This window comes from Vicia villosa, linkage group LG3 (assembly GCF_029867415.1).
Source record: "Vicia villosa cultivar HV-30 ecotype Madison, WI linkage group LG3, Vvil1.0, whole genome shotgun sequence".
Lineage (NCBI taxonomy): Eukaryota > Viridiplantae > Streptophyta > Magnoliopsida > Fabales > Fabaceae > Vicia > Vicia villosa.
In genome coordinates, this window is record NC_081182.1 from 25,686,916 (window position 1) to 25,709,474 (window position 22,559).

Genomic DNA, 22,559 nt, shown 5'->3' on the forward strand with positions numbered 1-22,559 from the left:
ACCAAATTACATTGATAAACTCATGACATATACAAAATTCAACCCAACCAAATTCCTAACTTATTGGAAATACATTGTTACAAACACAAGATCCCAACCACAATGTGTTAGAACAAGATTTGTTCTTATCAATTATCTTAGTTTTGATGATAACAATAATATGAATTTTGCTTAAGATAATATGGTACTCTAATCCAATGCAATTTCCCTTTCAGGAAATATATAAAGAGTACGCATAATTCAGCGCTCAGAAGTTGTGTCTCAAATGGTTCAGCATGCAACATCAGAACATGGTCTGGCAAGACATCAGAAGATGGTCGAAGCAGAATCAGAACATGGGTCTATGGAAGCATCAGAAGAACATGAGATCAGAAGCACTGAAGATCAGAAGATGGTATCACGCTCAGAAGCACTTCAAGATCAGAAGATGCTACGCACCAAGCTGTTTGACTCTGATGATATTCAAACGTCGTATTCACAAACATCAGATCAGAAGGAAGTACACGTGGCAGACTACGCTGACTGACAAAAGGAACGTTAAAGCTACTAAAGGCTACGTCAGTAGACACAGCGTGAACAAGGCTCGAGGTAGTTGACAAAAGCGTATAACATTAAATGCAAAGCTGTACGGAACACGCAAAGCATTAAATGCATTCAACGGTCATCTTCTCAACGCCTATAAATATGAAGTTCTGATGAGAAGCAAGGTTAACGATTCTGCACCAATACAATTCAAATTAACTTGCTGAAACTCTGTTCAAATCAAAACTCAGAATCTTCATCTTCATCAAAGCTCACTACATTGCTGTTGTAATATTTTAGTGAGATTAAGCTTAAACTGTAAGAGAAATATCACAGTTGTGATTATCGCTTTTAAGAAGCATTTGTAAACTCTTAGAATTACATTAAGTTGTAAGAAACTAGAGTGATCGGTTGATCAGTATACTCTAGGAAGTCTTAGCAGTTGGCTGAGCAGGAAGTCTTGGCAGTTGGCTGAGCAGGAAGTCTTGGCAGTTGGCTGAGCAGGAAGTCTTGGCAGTTGGCTGAGCAGAAAGTCTTAGGAGTGAACTAAGCCTAGAGTGATCGTGTTGATCAGTAGACTCTAGAAAAAGTCTTAGGAGTGAACTAAGCAGTTGTTCCTGGAGTGATCAGGTTGTGATCAGAAGACTCTGGAAGACTTAGTTGCGGCTAAGTGGAAAACCATTGTAATCCGTGCGATTAGTGGATTAAATCCTCAGTTGAGGTAAATCATCTCTGCGGGGGTGGACTGGAGTAGCTTCGTTAACAGTGAACCAGGATAAAAATAATTGTGCAATTTATTTTTATCGCCCAAGATTTTAAAGTCACACTTATTCAATCCCCCCCCTTTCTAAGTGTTTTTCTATCCTTCACAATGGACATTTTCAACCATCCTCAAAAGTGGTGAACCTCATTCTTCAAATTTGAAATTTTCTTCTTTTGTCTTTCAATTTTCAAATCTCTTTCATCAACTATTTCATCTTCTAACCACTTAAAAAAAATACAACCTTTTTTCATTTAATTTCTATAATTTCCACAACTCCAAAATTTTCTCCCATAGTTAACACTATTCATATCACTAATATATCGAAGAACACTTTCATCTTGGCAAAAACACTTCACCCTTTTGTTTCCACGAAGCACATATCCAGCTGTCCCAAAACTTTGATGGTTTGACATTCAAGCATTGCTTGCATTCTTTGACATTGGGAAAACAAACGAAAGAAAACATGACAAACAATAAAAAACAAAAGAAAACAAAAGTTGAAAGATGAAAACGAAAGCTGGAAGATGAAGATTCAACCCTAATTTTTGAAAACAAGATGCAAGATGAAGAATGTGGATAGAATCTAAAAGCAAAACAAAAGCTGCAAGATGAAGAATCAACCCTGAAATGCAAATATAACACAAATGTTGAGTCAACAAGATACATTTGTCTACTTATCATGCCACGTAATCGACTGTTTAATATTTTTTGACAAAAACTAATGAAAAAGACCATTTAAATTAACCGAATATTAGTTAAAGGACTACTTTATAACATTTTTATTTAAATAATTAAAGCAAAATATTTAATTAAGCTAAGAGACTTAAAGTACTAATCAATAATATAAGAAAATTAATGGTTGTGGAAAAGTCCAAAATACCCTTATTTAATTTTTTGCCACCACATTAAAATTGTGGGTTTTTTTTGTCTTTGTACCATAAAGTTCTTAATTTTATTATTAAAACTAGTAAGATACCCGTGCTCCCGCACGGGTGAATTTATTCATATCTTAAATCTTTTGATAAGGCTTAATTGTTTCTTATATAATTGTTATTATAAAATCACTAATTATTAAAAAGATTTAAAAATAAATATGTAACAAATCATCAATACAATAAATCTAATGTGTCTAATATCTATAAATGTTTACAAATATTTTGTTATAAAAACGATATTGTGGTGATAGTGACCTGTGAAAATATTGAATTTTATAAATGTTTACAAATATTTTGTTATAAAAACGATATTGTGGTGATAGTGACCCGTGAAAATATTGAATTTTAATGATAAAATTTATCGGAGTTGGCAAACACTAATCTCATCAACTATTTTATTACATGTAATGACAAATTTAGGATGGAGAGAGTATAGAGACAACGAATTTTAACAATTCATATCATAAATTTTTAGATACCAATTTTATTACATGTTATGACAAATTTAGGATGGAGAGAGAGTATAGAGACAACGAATTTTATCGAATCACTGGAAAGCATGCAAAATACCCAACACATAGGTAAATTTATTTAATATGGTATAAATTTTATTTAAATATATATAATTTGAAATAAGTTATTTAATTATAAATTAAATAATGATAATACAAATTCAATTCTATTAAATAATCATAAAAAATAGCTCGTAAATATATATATTTGATGTGCATCCACGTGACAAACTCCCCAAATATAATATATAGCTGCAAGTGGTGGTATATTATCATATTTAAATTTAAATATCAACCTGATACAACAATAAGAGAGTTAAGATATTTAAATAGATTCTAAAAAGGAGAGAAAATTGGTATACATTTTAAAATCTCAACATGAAACAACAATAAAAGCTTTAAGAACATTATTTCATTAAAAAGTCAAACAAAAACAATAATCAACAATTAATATTTTACCCGCCTCTGTTGTTATAAGAGCAATGTTTCTGCAAAATGGGAATATGCGCAAAGAGGTTCAATTGAATTAACAACCATGTATATTAGAGAGAATAAGTCATCATAACAAATTATGATGTTAATTGCTATTTATTATAAAAGCATTTTAAGGGCTTCTATTAATATGAAGCACATATACTTTCTCCAAAAAAAAAAAAAAAAGAGAAAATAGAGTCTGAGACAATAGTTTTCTCTATTGTGCATTATTTATCAATGCAATAACCGGCGTCATGCAAATTTTTTTGTATTTATGCAGCAAACTATTTTTGCAATAGAAACGAATAATAAAAATGTAATGAATAGTTATTAAAATAATAATATAATATTTGAATAATGAAAATGTAATGAATGGCGAAGATTAATATAATTATTGATGTATTATTCAAATATAATAAATAGTAAAAAGTATAATGAATAGTCATCAATATAATTAATATGCTATTTCCCAAGTAATGATCGTTATAATGGTTAATAAATAATAATAAAATGTATGTAAATTCCTGCAAAGTATAATAATACAAACAAATTGTTATTGCTTACCTAGTTGCTCTGCAAATAGGATTAGTTAGACAACAATTAAAAATTGATAAAAGAGGTAAGGAAAATCCATTTTGACTCTTATTGCACAACAGTTTGGACACTTTTTCACTTTTATGTTGTTCTAGAGTTTTCTGCCTCAACCTTGATCTATGCATCTTAGATTCAAATCAACTAAAACTAAGATAGTTTAAACAACTTTGGTAACAAAACTTAGATTCAAATCAACTAAAACTAAGATAGTTTAAACTTTGGTAACAACATAACACCAATAAGTAGAGCAGGAATGTTAAAACAACTTTCATATTCTTTAAAACAGGCTTATGTTGTGTAACAGCAGCATAAGACCAATACATAATTCACAATACAATTTAAGTTGAATAGGTGAAAATCAAGAAGCTATTATTCTGTTATAAACTAAACCAATACATCTTTTGCTTAAGAAAATATAGATTATTGTCATCTTCTTATGTAAGTAGAACACATTCTTACCTGCTTAGTCAATGGAGTCAAGCCAAAGTCAGAAACCTTAAATTTTTCATAAACATCGAGCAATTTCCTGACTTTCAGAGGAAGGAAAAAAATTATCAAAATAGAAACTTAAGTAGGTCAAAAAAATAACAATAAAAACATGGGTTAATGAACTTTTTCATCCCTTTAAATATTTCAAATTTCGTTTTTAGTCCCTCCAAAATTTTCCTTCAAGAAATCGTCCCTTCAAAATTTTTCTTCGGAACTATTGGTCCCTAACGTCAAATTTCTTAGCTAATTGGTGGCTAAAGTCGTAGCTAATCTCTAGCAAATTTGACGTTAAGGACCAATAGTTTAGATGAAAAATTTTGAAGGGACGATTTCTTAAAGGAAAATTTTGGAGGGACTAAAAACGAAATCTGCAATATTTAGAGGGACCAAAAAGTTCATTAACCCTAAAAACATTATGAACATCATTTAAAGAAAATTGTGGGCTGTTTTCAATAAAAAATCAAATAAGTAAATTTCAAAAATTCCATAAAAAACATTGAACACAATATTATCATTAAAGAAAACCAGAGTATAAAACAACTTCACTTTCTTGTCGCTTGATCATAATTCCATCTGGGAGGTCTGAAGGGTAAGTAACTGTCTGATCTGGGAAACAAAAAAATTCATTTCAAAATCAGAACCACCAATCCAGTCAAAATGAAAATAAAATTTCTGTAATTAATCAAATAGGGAAATTTTTAATTTTGATAGGCAACAAACAAATAGACAAATGAAAAAAAAATCTTTTCCGCTTTATTTCAAATTTAATCAGAAACAAATTACCAGGGCAATTTTTCTAAAAGAAAACATACTAAAATTAAACTCATTCACTACAAAAACAGAGAAAATCATCATAGATTATAGATCAGGCAAACAATATGGAAAAATTAGTGTTTTTCTGTAAGTATAGAAGAAGCAAAAATAACATTGTAGAGATTAAAGAATGTGTGTTTTTATGTGTTTGTTAATTTGCGTGTGAGAGAAAAAGTGAGAAAAAGAGCCAAGAAAGTGAGTAACTAACCTTATGTATTCATCAATGAGTTGCTTGGTGGTTCTTGAAAGATCAAGGTTGATCAGATCTGAAAGGAAAAACATGAAAAAGTGAATGGATGAAAGAGAAGAAATAGAGAAAATCAGTTGTGAATTGAAAATGAAAAAGAAAAAAGAGGATGAAATCAGATTTAGAGAAAAGAAAGTAAAGCGAATAAAAGAAGATTGATAGAAGAGGAAAAGGAATAGAAGGAGAAAATGGGTTTTCTCTCTTGTTAACCCTAAATTCAAAATGTGAGAGAGAATGAAAGTGAGATAGAGAAAGTGTGGGAAACCGAGTGGCCAACGGGAAAGGGGAGTCTCGACGTAATCTGGATTTTGCGACGGCAGGGATGGGATTCTGTTGTTTTTTTTCTAGATATTTTTAGGGTTTGAGGAGAGAGAAGAGGGAAGGAGAGAAACAGAGAGACGAGAGAAAACTGAAAAAAGAGATTTAAAATGGGAGAGAGAAAAGAGTGTAAAAATGTGTCCATTCATTTGAAATGGAGATAGAATTTTAATTGCCAAGTGTCAAATAGTTATTGGAAAGTAGAAAAGTTGTAGTGTTAATTTGTTAATTACTAAAATATCCTTTTTATAGTGTAATTTATTTTTGAGGAAGGGGCACTATTGGTAGTTTGGTCAATTGATTAGTAATGGGTAGATAGTAGATAATACAACTCTTATATTTTATCAAACTTATCAAATCTCTCTCTATTCTCTATTTTTTTTCTCTTTCATCACTTTCTCACTTCTTTCTTCCAAAAAAAATCTATCAATTTATAATGTAAAAAAATTAATGGTTGTGGAAAAGTCCAAAATACCCTTATTTTTGTAAATGGTACCTAAACAAAAATGAAGTTTGTATACGGGAAAAAATCTATTATTGACCTAAATATTTTTATATACGAAAAATTGTAGTTATTTGTATACGAAAATTTAATATACGAAAATTGACCTATTATTGATCTAAATATTTTAATATACGAAAATTTAATATTGATTCAAATATTTTTGTAAATGATACCTAAACAAAAAAAATATTTGTATACGGAAAAAAATCTATTATTTACGAAAAATGGTATTAATGACCCAAATATTTTTTATTTAAAAATGGTATACGGGAAAAAATTTATTATTGATCTAAATATTTGTATATACGAAATTTACTATTGATTCAAATATTTTTGTAAATGATACCTAAACAAAAATGAAGTCTGTATACGGGAAAAAATCTATTATTTATTTAAATATTTTTATATACGAGAAATGATATTTATGATTAAATATTTTTAATCCAAAAATGATATATGGGAAAAAATCTATTATTGATCTAAATATTTTTATATATGAAATAATCAATTATTTATCTAATTTTTTTTTTCTTTTTTAACATTTCTATTTAAAAAAAATGATATATCGAAATTCGCGTAACCGAACACAACCCGTGAGTATGCACGGGTTTGTTATTAGTTATGCCTAATAAAAAGAAACCGTTCATTTTTTATTAATAAAAAAAACCATAGATGTGGGTGGGCGTTGAGGGAATAGACTACTACACTCCTATCTTCATTATCTTCTTTAGATAGTTATCTTATCACAGGACCCATAACCTGTCCTCAGGTTATCCTGTTTCACCTCCATACAATGGCTCCGAATAGTACCGACTCAGAAACCAACAACAACAACAACATCTCCTTCCATTCAAGAAACCCCCAATCACCATTCCTAATCGCACTCCCATTCTTCAAACTCCCCATCTCCAATTTCCCCACTCCCCAACTCCCCATCTCCATTTCCAACGCAGTCGATCATTGTTCCAAACTTCTCCATTCCCTCGCCTCTAAAAACCCTATATTGAACAAACTACTCTCTCTTTCCTCTCAATTCCATGACACATGCTTCCAGGTAATAAATGTATTAGTAATACTTTTTGTGATTTGGTTATGTGTATTTTAGTGGGAGTTTTGATTTTTGTGGTTTATCAGATTCGGTGCAGTAACTATAGGAATAGGAGATTGGTGAATAATCATCTCAATTTTGCTGCTGTTTTGCCTGGAGATTCTGTGGCTGGGTTAGTGGTGGCTAATGGGCTTCAGAATTTCTTGAACCTTTACAATACTTTGATTGTTTGTAGGCTTGTTCTTACCTGGTTTCCCAATGCTCCTCCTGCTCTCGTTGCTCCTCTCAGGTGAATGAATGACCCATTCTTTTATTCATTTGTTTTGGTAGCCACAATGTGCCAATTGTGAAATAGATGTAAATATTGATTGATGAAATATAGTTTAGAGCTTAGAGTTATATTTAGTGTCAACAAAGTGGTCAAGAATCTGAAAAATCTAGAATGGTTGGAGGGAATGTTGGGGAAACATTTATAGAAATAAAGATGCTGGAAAATAGAATTACGTGGTTTGGACATGTAAAAGAGAAAACATGTAGATTTTGTGGTAAGGAGAGTAGATCAGATGGAGAGGAGTCAAGCGACTAGAGGTGAAGGAAGACCTAGAAAAACTATAAGAGCAAAAATAGTATAAGAAAAGTTATTAAGAAAGATCTTGAGATTAACGAATTGTTTAGAAGCATGGTTCTGAATAGAATGTAGCAGTCTTCACTTAGTGGGATAAGCCTTGGTTGTTGTTGTTGGTTGGAGAGAGTTTCTTATGGGAACAAAGAATCAATATAAACTCTAAAGCTTATGTTCCATGAGGGGATAAGAAGGCATTTAAATGATATACTTTGTCGACGAAATGTAATGATGTGATATTAGGGGAATCTATACTCAGAAAAATATGGTGCTTATGACTTATGAGGTGTTTAATTTAAGTTGAGGAAGGTCAAAATGAGCGCACAAAATGGAACGTGTTGGGTTGTGGACGAGATGCTATTAGAAAGGGACTCTGATTTTCTGCAGTCAAAGAACCCTGATGTCAATGATTTGGAAGCCGCTTGATTGAAATTAGATGGTTTAGAATTTAAGTTCGATAAATAAATTGAAAACATTGTAAAACAATGTTCGAAATCGGATGTTGAAATATTGATGCATTCACTATTTGACTGACGGAATCCATTTCCATGAGAGTACTTGCGTAGTGGCATGCAAGTAAAATATAATAAATTACCTTAAATTACCAAAACATTTGATTCTGTTATTTCATCTCTTATGCATATGATGCTATGATCTAATTTCTGCGTGTTGAATAAAATGATTTTTTGCTTAATTCAGCACCGTATGTGACCCGTATCTGAACGTATTCCGTGGACTTATCCCTCCTATTGGAGGACTGGATCTCTCTCCCATCCTAGCATTTCTTGTCCTGAATGCCTTCACCAGCACTGCTGCAGCACTCCCTGCTGAGCTTCCAATCACAGAACAATCTAAACAAGGTCTTGAAACAAGATTACAGTCTACCGATGTTACTTCTTCACAGAACAAATGGATGAGACGGCTTCAAGGGATCGGGTCAAAGACCTCCACAACTGCAGATTAGAATATCACAATGCTTTCGATTGTACCTCTGCCTGTTTATTTATTTAAATAGGTTTCTGTTGTAACTTCGGCTATCATAGTTCTAGGCAACACAATTTTCGAACCTGCGATTCCTATGATTTTTTTTTTTGTAAAAACCTCTGAATTTATTATAATCATATTAATACCTTTTTTTTTCCGCCTTGAATTCTCCTACCGTTCATCCTCTAAATAAGCTAGATTTTGCAATTACACATGATTTGTGATTTGTTAAGCACATATAATATCAACCATTGGTATTATTTACTTTACTTTCTAAAGTGAATTGCTCACTGTAAAAGAACCTTGTCCGAAGATTGTGTATTTCTTTACATTAATTAATTTCGCGTGCACTTCCATAGTAGAAACAGACAGCATCAGATTCCAGATGAAATTTGAGCAGGAGGAGAATATTATGATTTACGAGTAGAGAATCTGATTCATAATCATATCCATGCAATGTAACAAGTATAAAAGCTACTGAAATAGCCTTTCAGAAACATCCATGTGATTTCTAGTCCTTACTACCTTGCTTTGAAAAAGTAGGATTCCAATCACCATATTAACATTATGGTGGTGGTTTTTCCCTAACAGTTCCACCATATTCATTTCTGCGAAAAACAAACAAACATTAGCTATCCACAGGGAACGAACCAAGGACCAGGGTCACTCAAAAATCATAGCATAGTGAATGGAACTTGAAGCTTTCAGAAGAGGAAGCAGATTTTCGTTATATGAGAAACTAGCCACCATAGGTTTGGTGGTTCTAGCCGTGGCCTCTCCTCTTTATATGGAGCGCAAGCCAGAGAGTGACAGTGACTTGGAAGATGAGGAACAGCTCATAAACATTTCTGTTTGGCTGCCTTTGCTACTTCTTTTATTGATTTTGTGCATAGCTTTATCAGCTTACTTGGACCAGAGCTTTGCTGTGTTTGATCGTTACTGGATTCATAGAGTCTGCGGTTCTTCAGGCGGTATTTTTGTGACTATTACTGTTCTTATTCTTATTTTGAAGTGGAAATCATCTATGTAAGGTCATGTGATACTCAAACAGTGTTGTTGTGAGATATTTTATAAGTGTGTAAGAATCTCTTTTGTGCCATATTTTGTGAAGAAATTGATAGCCATTTTGTAATCTCAATGGCGAGAGAAGTAAACATCTTATCAAATTTTGATAGAATTTAGCTAAAGTACTAATGCGACTGTTAAATAAAATAGAAAACTCAACTTAGTGATAAAAAGTACAGCAATGCTATACTTACACCTCAATCTTACACCAATACTTACACCAAACACTGTTCACCGTATTTATACGGTGAACAGTGTTTTTTAAAATAAAATAATAATATTTATAAAAAATATTTTTTATTTTTAAAATTACGGACGACACTGTTCATATAAGGACGTGCATTAACCAACTTCATTACTGCATTAACCAAGTTTTTACACTGCATTAACTAAGTTTGATGACTGCTAAAAATTATTTTTAATACTTGGATGTTGCATTAACCAACTTCATTACTGCATTAACCAAGTTTTTACACTGCATTAACCAAATTTAATGACTACTGAAAAGTACTGTTCATGGGTGTAAGAATAGCATTACTCAAATTTGGTTAATGCAGTGTAAAAACTTGGTTAATGCAGTAATGAAGTTGGTTAATGCAACATCCAGGTATTAAAATTGATTTTTAGCCGTCATCAAACTTGGTTAATGCAGTGTAAAAACTTGGTTAATGCAGTAATGAAGTTGGTTAATGCACGTCCTTACATGAACAGTGTCGTCCATAATTTTAAAAATAAAAAATATTTTTTATAAATATTATTATTTTATTTTAAAAAACACTGTTCACCGTATAAATACGGTGAACAGTGTATGGTGTAAGTATTGGTGTAAGTTTGGGGGTGTAAGTATAGCATTATTCTAAAAAGTATGCTAAAATCACTAGCAAAAAGAACAACAATTCCTAGTCATTCTACAATTGTTAAAACTACAAAAAGAACAACAGTTCCTAGTCATTCTACAATTGTTAAAACTAAAACATAAGTTATTAGTTCATGCTCGTTTGGAACAAATTAAATAGTAATACATAAGAGAGATGAGTGATATAGTCAAATCAATGTTTGACATTTTTAGGTATAACGGGATGATGTTTTAGTCAACTTCTCATCTGTACATTCTTTTCTAAAAAATTTCACAAAACTTTTCTAAACACTATCATACACCTTCTCCGAGATATATATAATAAGGTGTCGACTAATGTGCGGACATAGGGTGGAGACAAATGGTTTCTCTCCACTACAATAAGTTGCATCAAGATTCAACCATAAGCTCTTATATTTTTACTTTAATTTTGAATATACTCACAAAACATATCCAAGAGCTAGACTGAAATGCATGTTTTTTATAGATGATATTGTCTATTTGAAGAGTAAAAAAAGAATTTAAATAAGATGTTCAAGACTTGGAGACGAGATTTAAAAATACATGACTTTATAAGCGGAAGTAAGATAAAGTATATGAAATGTAAGTTAAGTAAAAGGAGAAGCGTTTATTATCTAAAGGTGAAAATTGAAGGTCATATCATCGCACAAGTCATGCGGTTTAAATATCTTGGGTTCGTAATATAAAATATTGGAGAAATAAAAGGGATGTAAACCAAGGAGTTCAATTTTGGCGGCTGAAATGAAGGAGTACTTAAGAGATTTTATGTGACACTAAGTACTGCTCAAGCTGAAAAATTTCTTTTATCGACCTACGGTAAAGACCTGCGATATTATATGGAACACAATGTTGGAGAGTTAAGATTAACACAACATAATAAGATTAAAGATGACAATATTATAGAAAATGTTGAAATAACACCTATAGTGGAAAAAGTTGTATAAAATAGATTTAAGTGTTTTGAACATATAGAAAAAGACTTATAGATTAAGTAATAAAAAGACTAGATCAAATGGAGAGAAATGAAGGAAGACCTAAAAAAGTTTTAAGAAAATTATTAAAAAAAGATCTCTAAATTAATAATTTGGATGATAGAATATTAAGACAAATGTTGATTTTACCATTTTGTTTTTTTTTTTTACCATTCACATATGATTATTTTTGTTGTCTAGTAGTAATCTTTTCAAGTGTGATATGATTTTTGTTGTCTAGTCTAGTAGTAATCTTTTCAAGTGTGATATGATTTTAAAGTATGATTATATTATGATTTCTCAAAAAAGCTTATTCAACAACTTCACCCGTTATCAGGGCTAGGGTACATTGCAGACTGTCCAAATCAATGCATCTTCAACTCCAATCTTAAAACAATTAATGCAAAACTTGAATTGCTAGACAAGAAATTTACAAGAGCCAATATCACACATTTCATAGGTAAACTTTAAAGATAGAAAGACAATTGGCAAGAGTATCTCAATAAATAACAAAATCAAAACCAATGGAAAGAAGAAAAAAAGAATAAAGTCACATAAATCAAGTGGAAATCCATACAATTCATGATCATAATGGAAATGCAAAACCCATTGCAATTGAAACTGAGGCAGCAAATAGCCACATCAAATTGACCGGCGACCAATCTTGAGCACCACTGCATTCATCATTAGCTCCGCTATAGCAACCTGGTTTTGTTGCTTTAGCCACACCACCCTCAAAAGCAAAGGTGCTATTAGGTTTACCATTGCCAAACAACACACACCAGAAATAAGGAGACCCTCCATCAGTACCTGTAACAGCAGCACCCACCTGAGTGTGGTTCTTACTGTATAGCAGGTCTAAGCTTTTCTGGTTTCTTATCAAGATTTCTGAAAACGCCTCCGGTGCATGAACATACTTAGTCTGGCACCCCAAGAAACGACCGGTTATAACAGCAAGAGTTGTCGCCTTAACACCACAGGTTGGGGCAAAGACTTCAACAAATTGAGACTCCGGAGGTTTCTTGGCATCAGATCCACCAACAGCACCACAATCACCCTGATATGCCTTAATGTATTGTAGAGCGAGACATGCAAGCCCGGGATTGTCATATAGAGATGAATCCTTGTGAGCAGTTCTGTTTTTGTTAATCTCAGCTACTAACTTGTCTGCAGGGTTAGCAGTAACATTGGCTGCATAGTGGTTTTCAAAATGTCACCCAGTGAGAATTTAGAAAACACACAGTGACAGTGAGTATATACTAGTTAATGCAATAAAAGAAATTTAATCATATATAGTATGTAAAGAAAAATGTACTGGTATATTCACAAAAGGGCCGCAAGAGGCGGCACAAGAGTTTTCGAAGGACATGCGATGCAATATATCTCTCCAGCAAGTGTCCTAATCGCCCATTTATTGGAACGTGCGCCCCTTATCTGTAATGGTCGCCCGCTAATTGAAATACTTGCACATTGATGAAGACACAGGGAATGACATGTCCTTACTTAGAAATTGCTTAGTAAGAAGAGTACAGGTCATGTTCTCTAGTGTAATAGGAGAAATAACTATAAATTCCCAAGCTCATGAGAGATAAAGGAGTTGTTAGTGCTTTCTTGGGTTTTAAGACCCAAACCCAAGAGGCTCTTATAAATACCTCAACTCTAAGGTTGAGGAAGGACATTCAATTCACTCATAAGACACCAATAAACATAGCTCCTCACCGTCCCTGAGTGAGTTTGCTTTGATACCACAACAATCCTAAAACTCTCTGACAGCCCCTATACAACTAGGCGTTGTCACACATTGTACATTTAGCAAGTACAAAATATAACGACGAGTCCGCAAATCCTATCTCAACTAACAAAAATCAATATTGTTAGGTTGAACACCATCATCCAGATTGGAACCCAGAACCTCGGAAAGAGTTTTTAGTGATTATTACTCATTCTGATTCCTACAGTTAACTAATTAGCATAAGATAATAATATAGTTGAAACTTTCTTACATCTGAATTATAAGAAACTTCTATACCAACCAAGATTCAACAATATTGAAAAATGAAACTATTTTTCCCTAGCAATTAAGATCTAGTCACAGCTGGCAGGTTTACTGTGAAATGCCGGCATTGTAAAACTCATTTCATCTCAAAGGAGCAAACATTGATACAGATCACAAAAATTAACAGCAAAGGTATTTAAAATCACATTTTTAGAAAGCGATTCTATAATAGATCAAACTGAGTAACAGCAAGATTCCAAATCTTGAATCAAAACCAGTAGATAAAAAGTAAAAAGAACTTATTCAAGACTTACTTTGAGTAACAGCGGCAGTAGAGCCCGTAGAAGCAGCAAGAAAGAAGAAAAAGATGAAGAAAAGAAAGCAGACAGTGAAAGTTTTAGGCATTGTTACTGTTTCAGAGGAAACAGAGAATGAAGATAGATCTGTGTGTTGTTATTATGTCTGTTTCTGTGTTGAAAATCCACCAAACGAGTGGGTCTTTGGTAGCTCAAGGTAGGTTCTTAAAGTTTCTGGAAGTTTAATTATTATGAGATTATTATAACTTATAAGGAAGAAAGTACGTTTCAATTAGGAAACTATACTCATTTCATGTTAGTGATTTTATAATTAAATTAGTTCATAATCTGTCGGCGTGGTTAGGTTTATTATTGTAATTCAAAAAGAGGAATCAGCAAATTATCATTTGAAGATTTTTAAGAGTTTTTTTTTTTCTCTTTTCCTAATACTGCTTTTAATGGCACGTGATTTTATTAGTTAATTAATTAGTGACAAATAAGTTTCAAATTTGTTAGTACAATTTGTTTTTTTATAAGCAAACTTGGGGCAGGGCATTAGTTAGGGATATTAAAAAACAAAGACTCCGGAAACAACACCAATCAATTTAAAGAGATTCTTTTTTATTATTGAGTTAAATCAAACTACTCTGGCAAAGCATTATCGTCTCTCTAAAAGACAAATGCTACCAATCGTTAGTTGGTCCAGTGGTGATTGGCGCTGGACTTGGTAGGGAGAACCACGGTTCGATCCCCCGCAACTGCGATCGGGAGGGGGATGAAACCACTTGATGCCAGAACTCGCCCCCGAACCGGACTAAACCGGTGGTATAAAGCCAAAAAAAAAAAAAAGACAAATGCTCTGCTTTTTTTTTTTTTTTTTAAAGTTTCATCCTTTCTTTCTTAAATTCAAAGTTGTTTTTCCTAATGTAACCTCAAATTTACGCTGGTGCGATCAGTCATCTTGGTCGCGTCACCGTCAAACCCCTTTTGATGGGGTTGTTTTTTTACCTTGCCGACGACGAATGGTGCGCAACGGTGGTTTCTTTCTCGCTAGGGTCGTGTGTGTTTTCAGTTCTTCGACATAGGCAAGTTTGTGTTTTCAATGCAAGTTTGGTGTCCTTATCTTTTGATGTTCTGATTGTTTATAGATCTGTTGAGATCTGCAGATTTCGAGTTTTAAGGTTTGCCTCCTTTGCATCGATGTCGACTTTATATCTATATCAATCATTGTGATTGATATCAGATTGAGTGGATATCCATATCATTTTTTGATAGTGGATTATTTGGCTCGAGAGAGTCATTTTGCTTACTGTTTTTAACATAGGGATTTTGTGGTATATTGATACAGTGGGTTGTTGGGGTATGGACTTGTTTCTGTGTTGGCGGTAAAGTTCATTCGCTATTCTTGAAGATTTGGATTATGTGTTTATCAATTCACAAACTACTATTTTTTTACAATTCGGTTTCGAGCCTGTACGCGGGTACGTTGGATTGTACTTGTAGTGCGTGTTTGTTAACTAAAAATTAAGATCTAGATTTTCTTTATTTACCCTTTAAGGTTGCTCTCTCTATTTTTTGGTTGTATGTTTTTACTGGGTTTTAGTTTTTGTCCCCTTAGATCTTTGTATTCTGCTTTTTATTTTTATATATTTGCAGGATTCTGAGAAGAAAAAAAACTACTCCTAAGTTCTAACCTTGATCAAATGAATAACTCCTTAATGTTAACAAAAGCATCATGCAAAAGGAGTAACATGGTACGAGGATCTGAGAACAAAAATTCATGTTGAATCTTGACATGTAAGGTTTATGGAATTATCATCATAAACAATGTATACTTCTAGGGATGACAATGGACAGGATTAGGACAAAGAACTATAGTACCCATCCGCATACTTGCGGTTCGAAAAAATCTCTGTGCCCGAGTCCATATCTGCGTGGACACCAATGTTCATACCCATACTAGTGCCCTATGGGTATCTCAATATCCATACTCGTACTCGTTTACCTGAGTGTGTAGTAAAATTAAATCAATTAATTATAAAATATTATATAACTTAATTTTTTTAATAATATTAAAAAATTATGGATGTTATTGTTGACTTAAGAAATAAATAAATATTTTTATTAAAATGTGTAATAGTTTAATAGCGATATATTTTTTTAAAATTTGACGAATGTGCATTTTTTATATAATAATATAAATGACATTATATAAATAAGTAATGTGGGTATGGGGCGGGGTGGGTAGTAAGGTACTCGTGCCCGCGCCCATATTCGCTTATTTTAATGGGTAGTTATTCGTGCCTGTACCTATTTTGCGGATTTTTATCCTATTCGTTGTGGGCATTTTTTGCGGGTATCCATAAGGTATGAGCCAAAATTTCATCCCTATATACATCATTGCCACGCGCAACTACTGTTGTGTCTTTATTATTTCTCTTCTCATTACCTTCATCTATTTTCCTTGAATATTTTCTTTTGAGAAACTTGCAATTCATTTTTATGCATCCCACCTTGCCATAATTGTAGCATATAATTTCTTTTCTAGTTATTGACTTGCTTCTTGATTTGCTGCGACTCTCAGATTTGTCACACTTATGAAAATTTCTAGTTTTGCTTGCGCAACAATCGGAGGGTCGAGTATGGAGCATTCTACTTTGTGGGACTTTTCTTTGAACAACACACCTTTGTGAAATACACACCACTTATTCACCCAAAATCTTAAGGTGATCGGTGAGTGGGTTCTCCCACTTATAAATGCTCAAGTCACCACATTCCTATCCAATGTGGGGCTATTATCCATACTACTCACACTTTCTACATTCTCATCACTTTCACTCGAGTGCGAGTCTATCCACAATTCTCCCCCTCAAATGGAAGCTCTTTCTTCCACATACACTTATACCACCGTTGACTTTCTTTAATGGGACACCCCTATAGGCATTTCGATACAAGTAAGCTGATCCCTTTCTCGAAACCAAAGGCTCTGAGACCATTTGTTGATTCACGAGGATGAGCATTTAACATTGGGCCAAGAGCAACACACAAGTGAGAGACACACCACTTATTCATCCAAAACCTTAAGGTTTTGGGTGAATAAGTGGTGAGTCTCTCACAAAGGTGTGTTGTTTAAAGAAAATTTCCATAAAGTAGAATGCTCCTCGCTCAACCCCCTGATTGTTGCGCCAATAAATAGGTCATCTCACTTATAAAGTGCTCAACCTTCACTATTCTAAGCAATGCAGGACTAACAACTTACCCTTGTGCATAAAAATCGTCCCCTCAAAGTGTGAGTCCATCTACTATGCGCCCCTCAAGCGGAAGCTCTTTCATCCACATACACTTGTACCGCCGTTGCAAACACTACAATAGGACACGCCGCCTGACCGCGATATTGTCAAGAAGATGTTTGATACAAGGAGTCGATCCCTTAATTAAACCATCATATCTGATACCATTGTTGAGTCATCACGAGGAGCATCCACATTGGGTCAAGAGCAACACACAAGTGAAAGAGACACCACATATTCACCCAAAACCTTAAGGTGATAGGTGTATGGGTCATCTCACTTATAAAGTGCTCAACCTCCACTTTTCCAAGCAATGTGGGACTAACAACTCACATTTGTGCACAACAATCCCCCCTCAAGTGTGAGTCCATCACTATGTTACCCTTAAGCGGAAACTCTTTCATCCACATACACTTGTACCGCCATTGCAGGCACTACAACGGAACACGCCGCCTGACCACCACCTTGTCAGGAAGACTTTCGATACAAGGAGTCAGTCCCTTAATTGAACCATCAGCTCTAATACCACTGTTAGGGGCAATTCGAGGGTGTATTTTACACTTGGGACATTCCTTTGTGAGAGACACACCATATATGGTGCCTCTTTCACTTGTGCATTGCTCTTGGCCCAATGTGGATGGTCCCTATGATGACCCAACATGCTTCTCCCATCTGACTCGATAATTAGATCTTCAAACTGGTTAGGAGTAACAATTATACCACACTCATCTCTTCTAACTTTTTCATTAAGCATGCAATGTTTAATCATTGACATTACCAATTTCCCATTCATAACTAAATTAGTAAGTGTCACAACAAGAACTAAATAAGGTTCTTGGTTATTGGTTACATACATTTGTTCATTGTAGCCTCTTCAACTTGCTCATCATGATAAGGTTATTGGTCATTGGTTACATTATCATCGCCTACCTGTATATCTAGATCATCAACAAAATTTCCACTAGGAGGTTTAAGCACAACATTAGTATAACTTCTACCATCATATTTTGACTTATCTATTTTATCAAAATCATAAATAGTTTGGTCTTCAAGAAATATCACATCACACCTTCTAATAATTTTATTTTCAATTGGATCCCACAATCTATAACCCAACTCTTTATGACCCAACAATGGCATCAAAGTCGATGGTTCAAGTAAGGGACTGACTCCTTGTATCAAAAGTCTTTTTGACAAGGTGGTGGTTAGGCGACATGTCCCATTGTAGTTTGCAAACAAAAGTACAAGTGTATGCCGATGAAAGAGCTTCCACTTAAGTGAGGTTCATAGTGGATGGACTCATACTCGAGGGTTAGATTGCTGAGAAACAAGTGTGAGTCATGTAAGTACCACATTGCTTGAAAAAGTGAAGGAAGTGAGACGACCCATACACCCATTATCTTAAATTTTTCGGTAAATATGTGGTCTCTCTCTCTCACTTTATTGGGTTAGTTTTTGAACTTTAGGGGAATCTTTTACCCAACATTGATGCTTCCCTCGTGATGATCCATCAATGTATGAGTCGTCTTACTTATAAAGTGTTCAACCTCCATATTTCCAAAAAATGTAGGACTAACACAACTCACACTTGTTTCTCAATAATATGCATATGCAACATGAAATCACTAGTATGAATCTAACTTCAAGTCTCGTTATCACCCAAATCTGTATAGGACCACTCATGTTTAAATGCTAAGTGTTAATGGGCCTCTTTACAGTTTACAACAAGGTTTTGTTCTGCCACCATAAATCCCTTATACTAATATTATGTTCATACATGAGTCAATAAGGAATATATTTGAATCACATAGAAACAAGAAGTAATAAATTCTTACATATTTCTATGGACAATTGTCACATTAAATAACTACTTTGAAATCCATGAGACAACAAATCAATGACAATAATCATTAAATAATGCATATGATCATCCATTATATGGACATAATAATTAACTCAATCATATACATGTAATTGCAACTTATCAAACATTAGCCACTCAGATGTGTCAAATTGTTGATGTGTATGAGACTAAATGATAGTGTTAACACTTTTGTGGTGGCAAACAAAGGTATGCATTATCCCCAAATTCTTTGAAGGTAATATGTTAATCCTTCCAATATAAGTTTTTTTTAAAAATAGGCTTAAATGCAATTTTAACCCCTCTATTTGTATTATTTTGAATTTTTGAACCCCTTTTTAAAAAATTCAGCCTTTTGGTCCCAAAATATACATTTTTTTGGCAATTTTTTGGTCCCTCCCCATATTTGTGTATGTGGCACATAAAAATGATGACATGGATCAGTCAACAGGCTGCCACTTCATTAAATGAGTCAATTCATTATTTTTAATTTCAAAATGAATTTATGAAATTCTTTGAATTAGTTTTGTTATTAATTTCTCTTCATTAACCAGAGAACATAATATTCTGATGAATGTTAATTTTAGATGACCCCAAATTTCTCTTCATCTTATTCATTAGTTGTATGCACATTCAAGCTTGCCTCTTCTTCATAACAAAATTGTTTCATCCATATAACAAAATTGCATCTTACTTTGCCAATCAACCATGTCTTGGTGTTTCGAAGCAAGCAATCGAACAAAATCTCCCTCCGTCCATGGTGAATGTATATATGGTCTTAATGCACCGTTGATGACATCATGGACCGATACTAACCCAAGATGCCACTTTTACGGGTGTGCGATGTAGAAAGTAAGTTTTTGTATCAGTTATGTTTGAGTCTCAAATTTTCCAATTCTTTCCATCATTGAGAATTCATATCCTATGTAGATTCAGAGGTACAAACGATGCAACCATTTTGTTTGGTGTGATGAAGAGATGTGCCCAATAGCAAAAGACATGATTTCATATTGAATCAGATATTGAATAATGCAAAGGTTAAAATCGATGAGGGATGATCCAAGAAGATGAATTAAAGATGAAGATCAAAAATTTGAATATGAAGATCAAGAATTTGAATATAAAGATCAAGTATTTGAAGTTTTCGATTGCCATTATTATTGTGTTGGTAATAGGACTAGTTTCAGGATGTGTAATGAAGTAGGATGTGGAGTGACTTTGTCAAATGTTGTTCAGGATGTGTAATGAAGTAAGATGTGTAATTTGAAATGTTGTTCAATGTAATTGGGAGTAATGTTTCCAGAAAATCTGTTGTAATGTGAAATGTTGTAATGTGAAATGTTGTTCAATGTTATGTTGTTCCTAAAAATATGCTATTAAATTGTGCCAATTCTTTTCTAGTTGTTGTCTAAATAGAGACCACCATATCACAACATACATATAATAACATCATTTTTATATTATAGACCATAACATCACAACATACACATCATTATAGGTCATTGTTAAATTACAACATACACAAACCAAGATTTTCACAGCATTGCAGCATTACAGGTCACATCATACACGTACCATTATTTCAGTGTACAGTTAAATCAAGCTTTGCAAACTTTCAATATTTTAATATTACAGGTCACAACGTACCAATATTTCAATATCTCAAACTTTTGAAACTGGCAAAAGGTACTTAATCACATACATTATACTTGTTCATTACATATGTTTAGCAACTTAATCTAGAGGTACTTATAGTACTTGATCCAAAGGTAAAAAATTACAACTTAACCAAAAGGTGCTTATCGTACTTGATCCAAAAGGTACCAAATAACAACTTAACCAACATGTTCTTATAGTACTTGAACAATACACAACATTAAAGGTACTTCAAATCAAAATACTACTGCTGAGATGGTTGTGTAGGTAGGGGGTGCTTGTGATGAGCTTCCAATTTTAACTTCACTTGTCTTTGTTTTATTCTATTATCCACCCTTTGTATTCTTCTTTTGTCCATCCTTTGTAGTCTTCTTGTTATTTCCATATTTTGAGATGGCTCTATCAGCAACCCTCTTGCCTTTACAACTTTTGTTGTTGTGTCCCATTGCTCCACACTTATGGCAAGTGACTGTTGCAAGTTTTCTAGGAAGGACATGTTGATTTCTTGGTTCATCATTAGTCTTATTTTAGATTAACAACATATGTGTCAATTCCATTAGTCACACCATTATATGGCCATGTCATCATCACCATGCCATGTAAGAGTCCAATGTGATGCATTCTTCTTGTTCTTTTCAAGAACCAATTGTATTTTAGGGCATATATCACCACTGTAGTTATTCACTACTTCCTTCTACTTAGCTATCCTCTTAGTAAGGTAACGCTTAATCCCTTACAATAAAGTAATTATTGACTTATCCCTATATTCTAGAATGGCCCTATTGAAAGCCAGGCACATGTCGTTTACCTGAAGGTCACATTTAGAATATGTTTCGTAGTGAGATCGACTCCAGTAAGATGTAAGGATATCCACCATTTCTTTCCATGCAGATTCTTTCATGCTCTTCATCTTTAACATTGCCCTCTCCCATGCTGGTGCAATTGTAGCTTATGATGTACTCCACACAACCTCTTTAAATTAAAGCCCAAGATTTTTCTTCTTCTAATTCCCATATAGATGCTTCATACAAAGACGTTGCTCAACACGAGCACTCACACTTTGAATTGCTAGAGCTAATCCCTAACATACAAACAATACCATTACAATGTCACTACATGAATAATTACAACTTGACCATCAGATAAATAATTACAAGTTACCTTTTGTTGGTATGAGATAAAAATATAAGCCCTTTGGTTTATACCTTTCAAGTCTTCCAATAGAATTTTGATGAACCAATCCCAAGAATCTTTTTTCAACCTCCATAACAGCATAAGCAATAGGAAAAACCTTGTTATTTCCATCTCTCCCCACAGCTTCCATCAATTGCCCACTAAAGTCACCTTTCAAAAAATAAGCATCGAGCTCTATTAATGACCTACAATATTTTGCAAAATCATACTTGGAAGCCTTTAAACATACATAAATTCTCTCAAATACAAGGCCTTCATTTGAGTCAGCACATTTGATCACAACACTACTATTAGGGTTGGATTTCAATAAATCTTGGGCATAGCTCCTCAAATGGTTAAATTAGTCCATACCAGCACCTTGTAACAGATCCACAACCCTTCCTTTAGCTCTATAAGTTTGATCATGGGACAAATTCACTCCTCATCTTTCAAGATAATAAGCAATCAATCCTGCTGGCTTCATGTCAAGGTTGTGTCTTAGAATGTAACCAAGCTTCTTAGCCAACCATGTAGTCTTTGCTTGCATG

The 22,559-nt window shown here is 33.4% G+C and overlaps 3 protein-coding genes across 3 annotated transcripts; 2 read left to right on the top strand and 1 right to left on the bottom strand.

Moving 5' to 3' along the window:
- Positions 1–6,865: 6,865 nt before the first annotated feature.
- LOC131660724 (ylmG homolog protein 2, chloroplastic-like) lies at positions 6,866–8,981 on the top strand. Its single transcript, XM_058930026.1, has 3 exons — positions 6,866–7,226; positions 7,307–7,509; positions 8,542–8,981. The coding sequence occupies exons 1-3, from the start codon at positions 6,966–6,968 to the stop codon at positions 8,804–8,806; spliced, it is 729 nt and encodes a 242-aa protein (XP_058786009.1). The 5' UTR covers positions 6,866–6,965; the 3' UTR covers positions 8,807–8,981.
- A 116-nt stretch (positions 8,982–9,097) lies between these two features.
- LOC131660725 (uncharacterized) lies at positions 9,098–10,223 on the top strand. The gene has a single exon (XM_058930027.1). The coding sequence runs from the start codon at positions 9,515–9,517 to the stop codon at positions 9,854–9,856; it is 342 nt and encodes a 113-aa protein (XP_058786010.1). The 5' UTR covers positions 9,098–9,514; the 3' UTR covers positions 9,857–10,223.
- A 1,945-nt stretch (positions 10,224–12,168) lies between these two features.
- On the bottom strand, positions 12,169–14,329 carry LOC131655206 (uncharacterized). The gene is made up of 2 exons (XM_058925099.1): positions 14,050–14,329; positions 12,169–12,930 (listed from the first exon to the last, which is right to left on the bottom strand). Exons 1-2 carry the CDS (start codon positions 14,138–14,140, stop codon positions 12,326–12,328), a joined length of 696 nt encoding a protein of 231 aa, XP_058781082.1. The 5' UTR covers positions 14,141–14,329; the 3' UTR covers positions 12,169–12,325.
- Between the last annotated feature and the right edge of the window lie 8,230 nt (positions 14,330–22,559).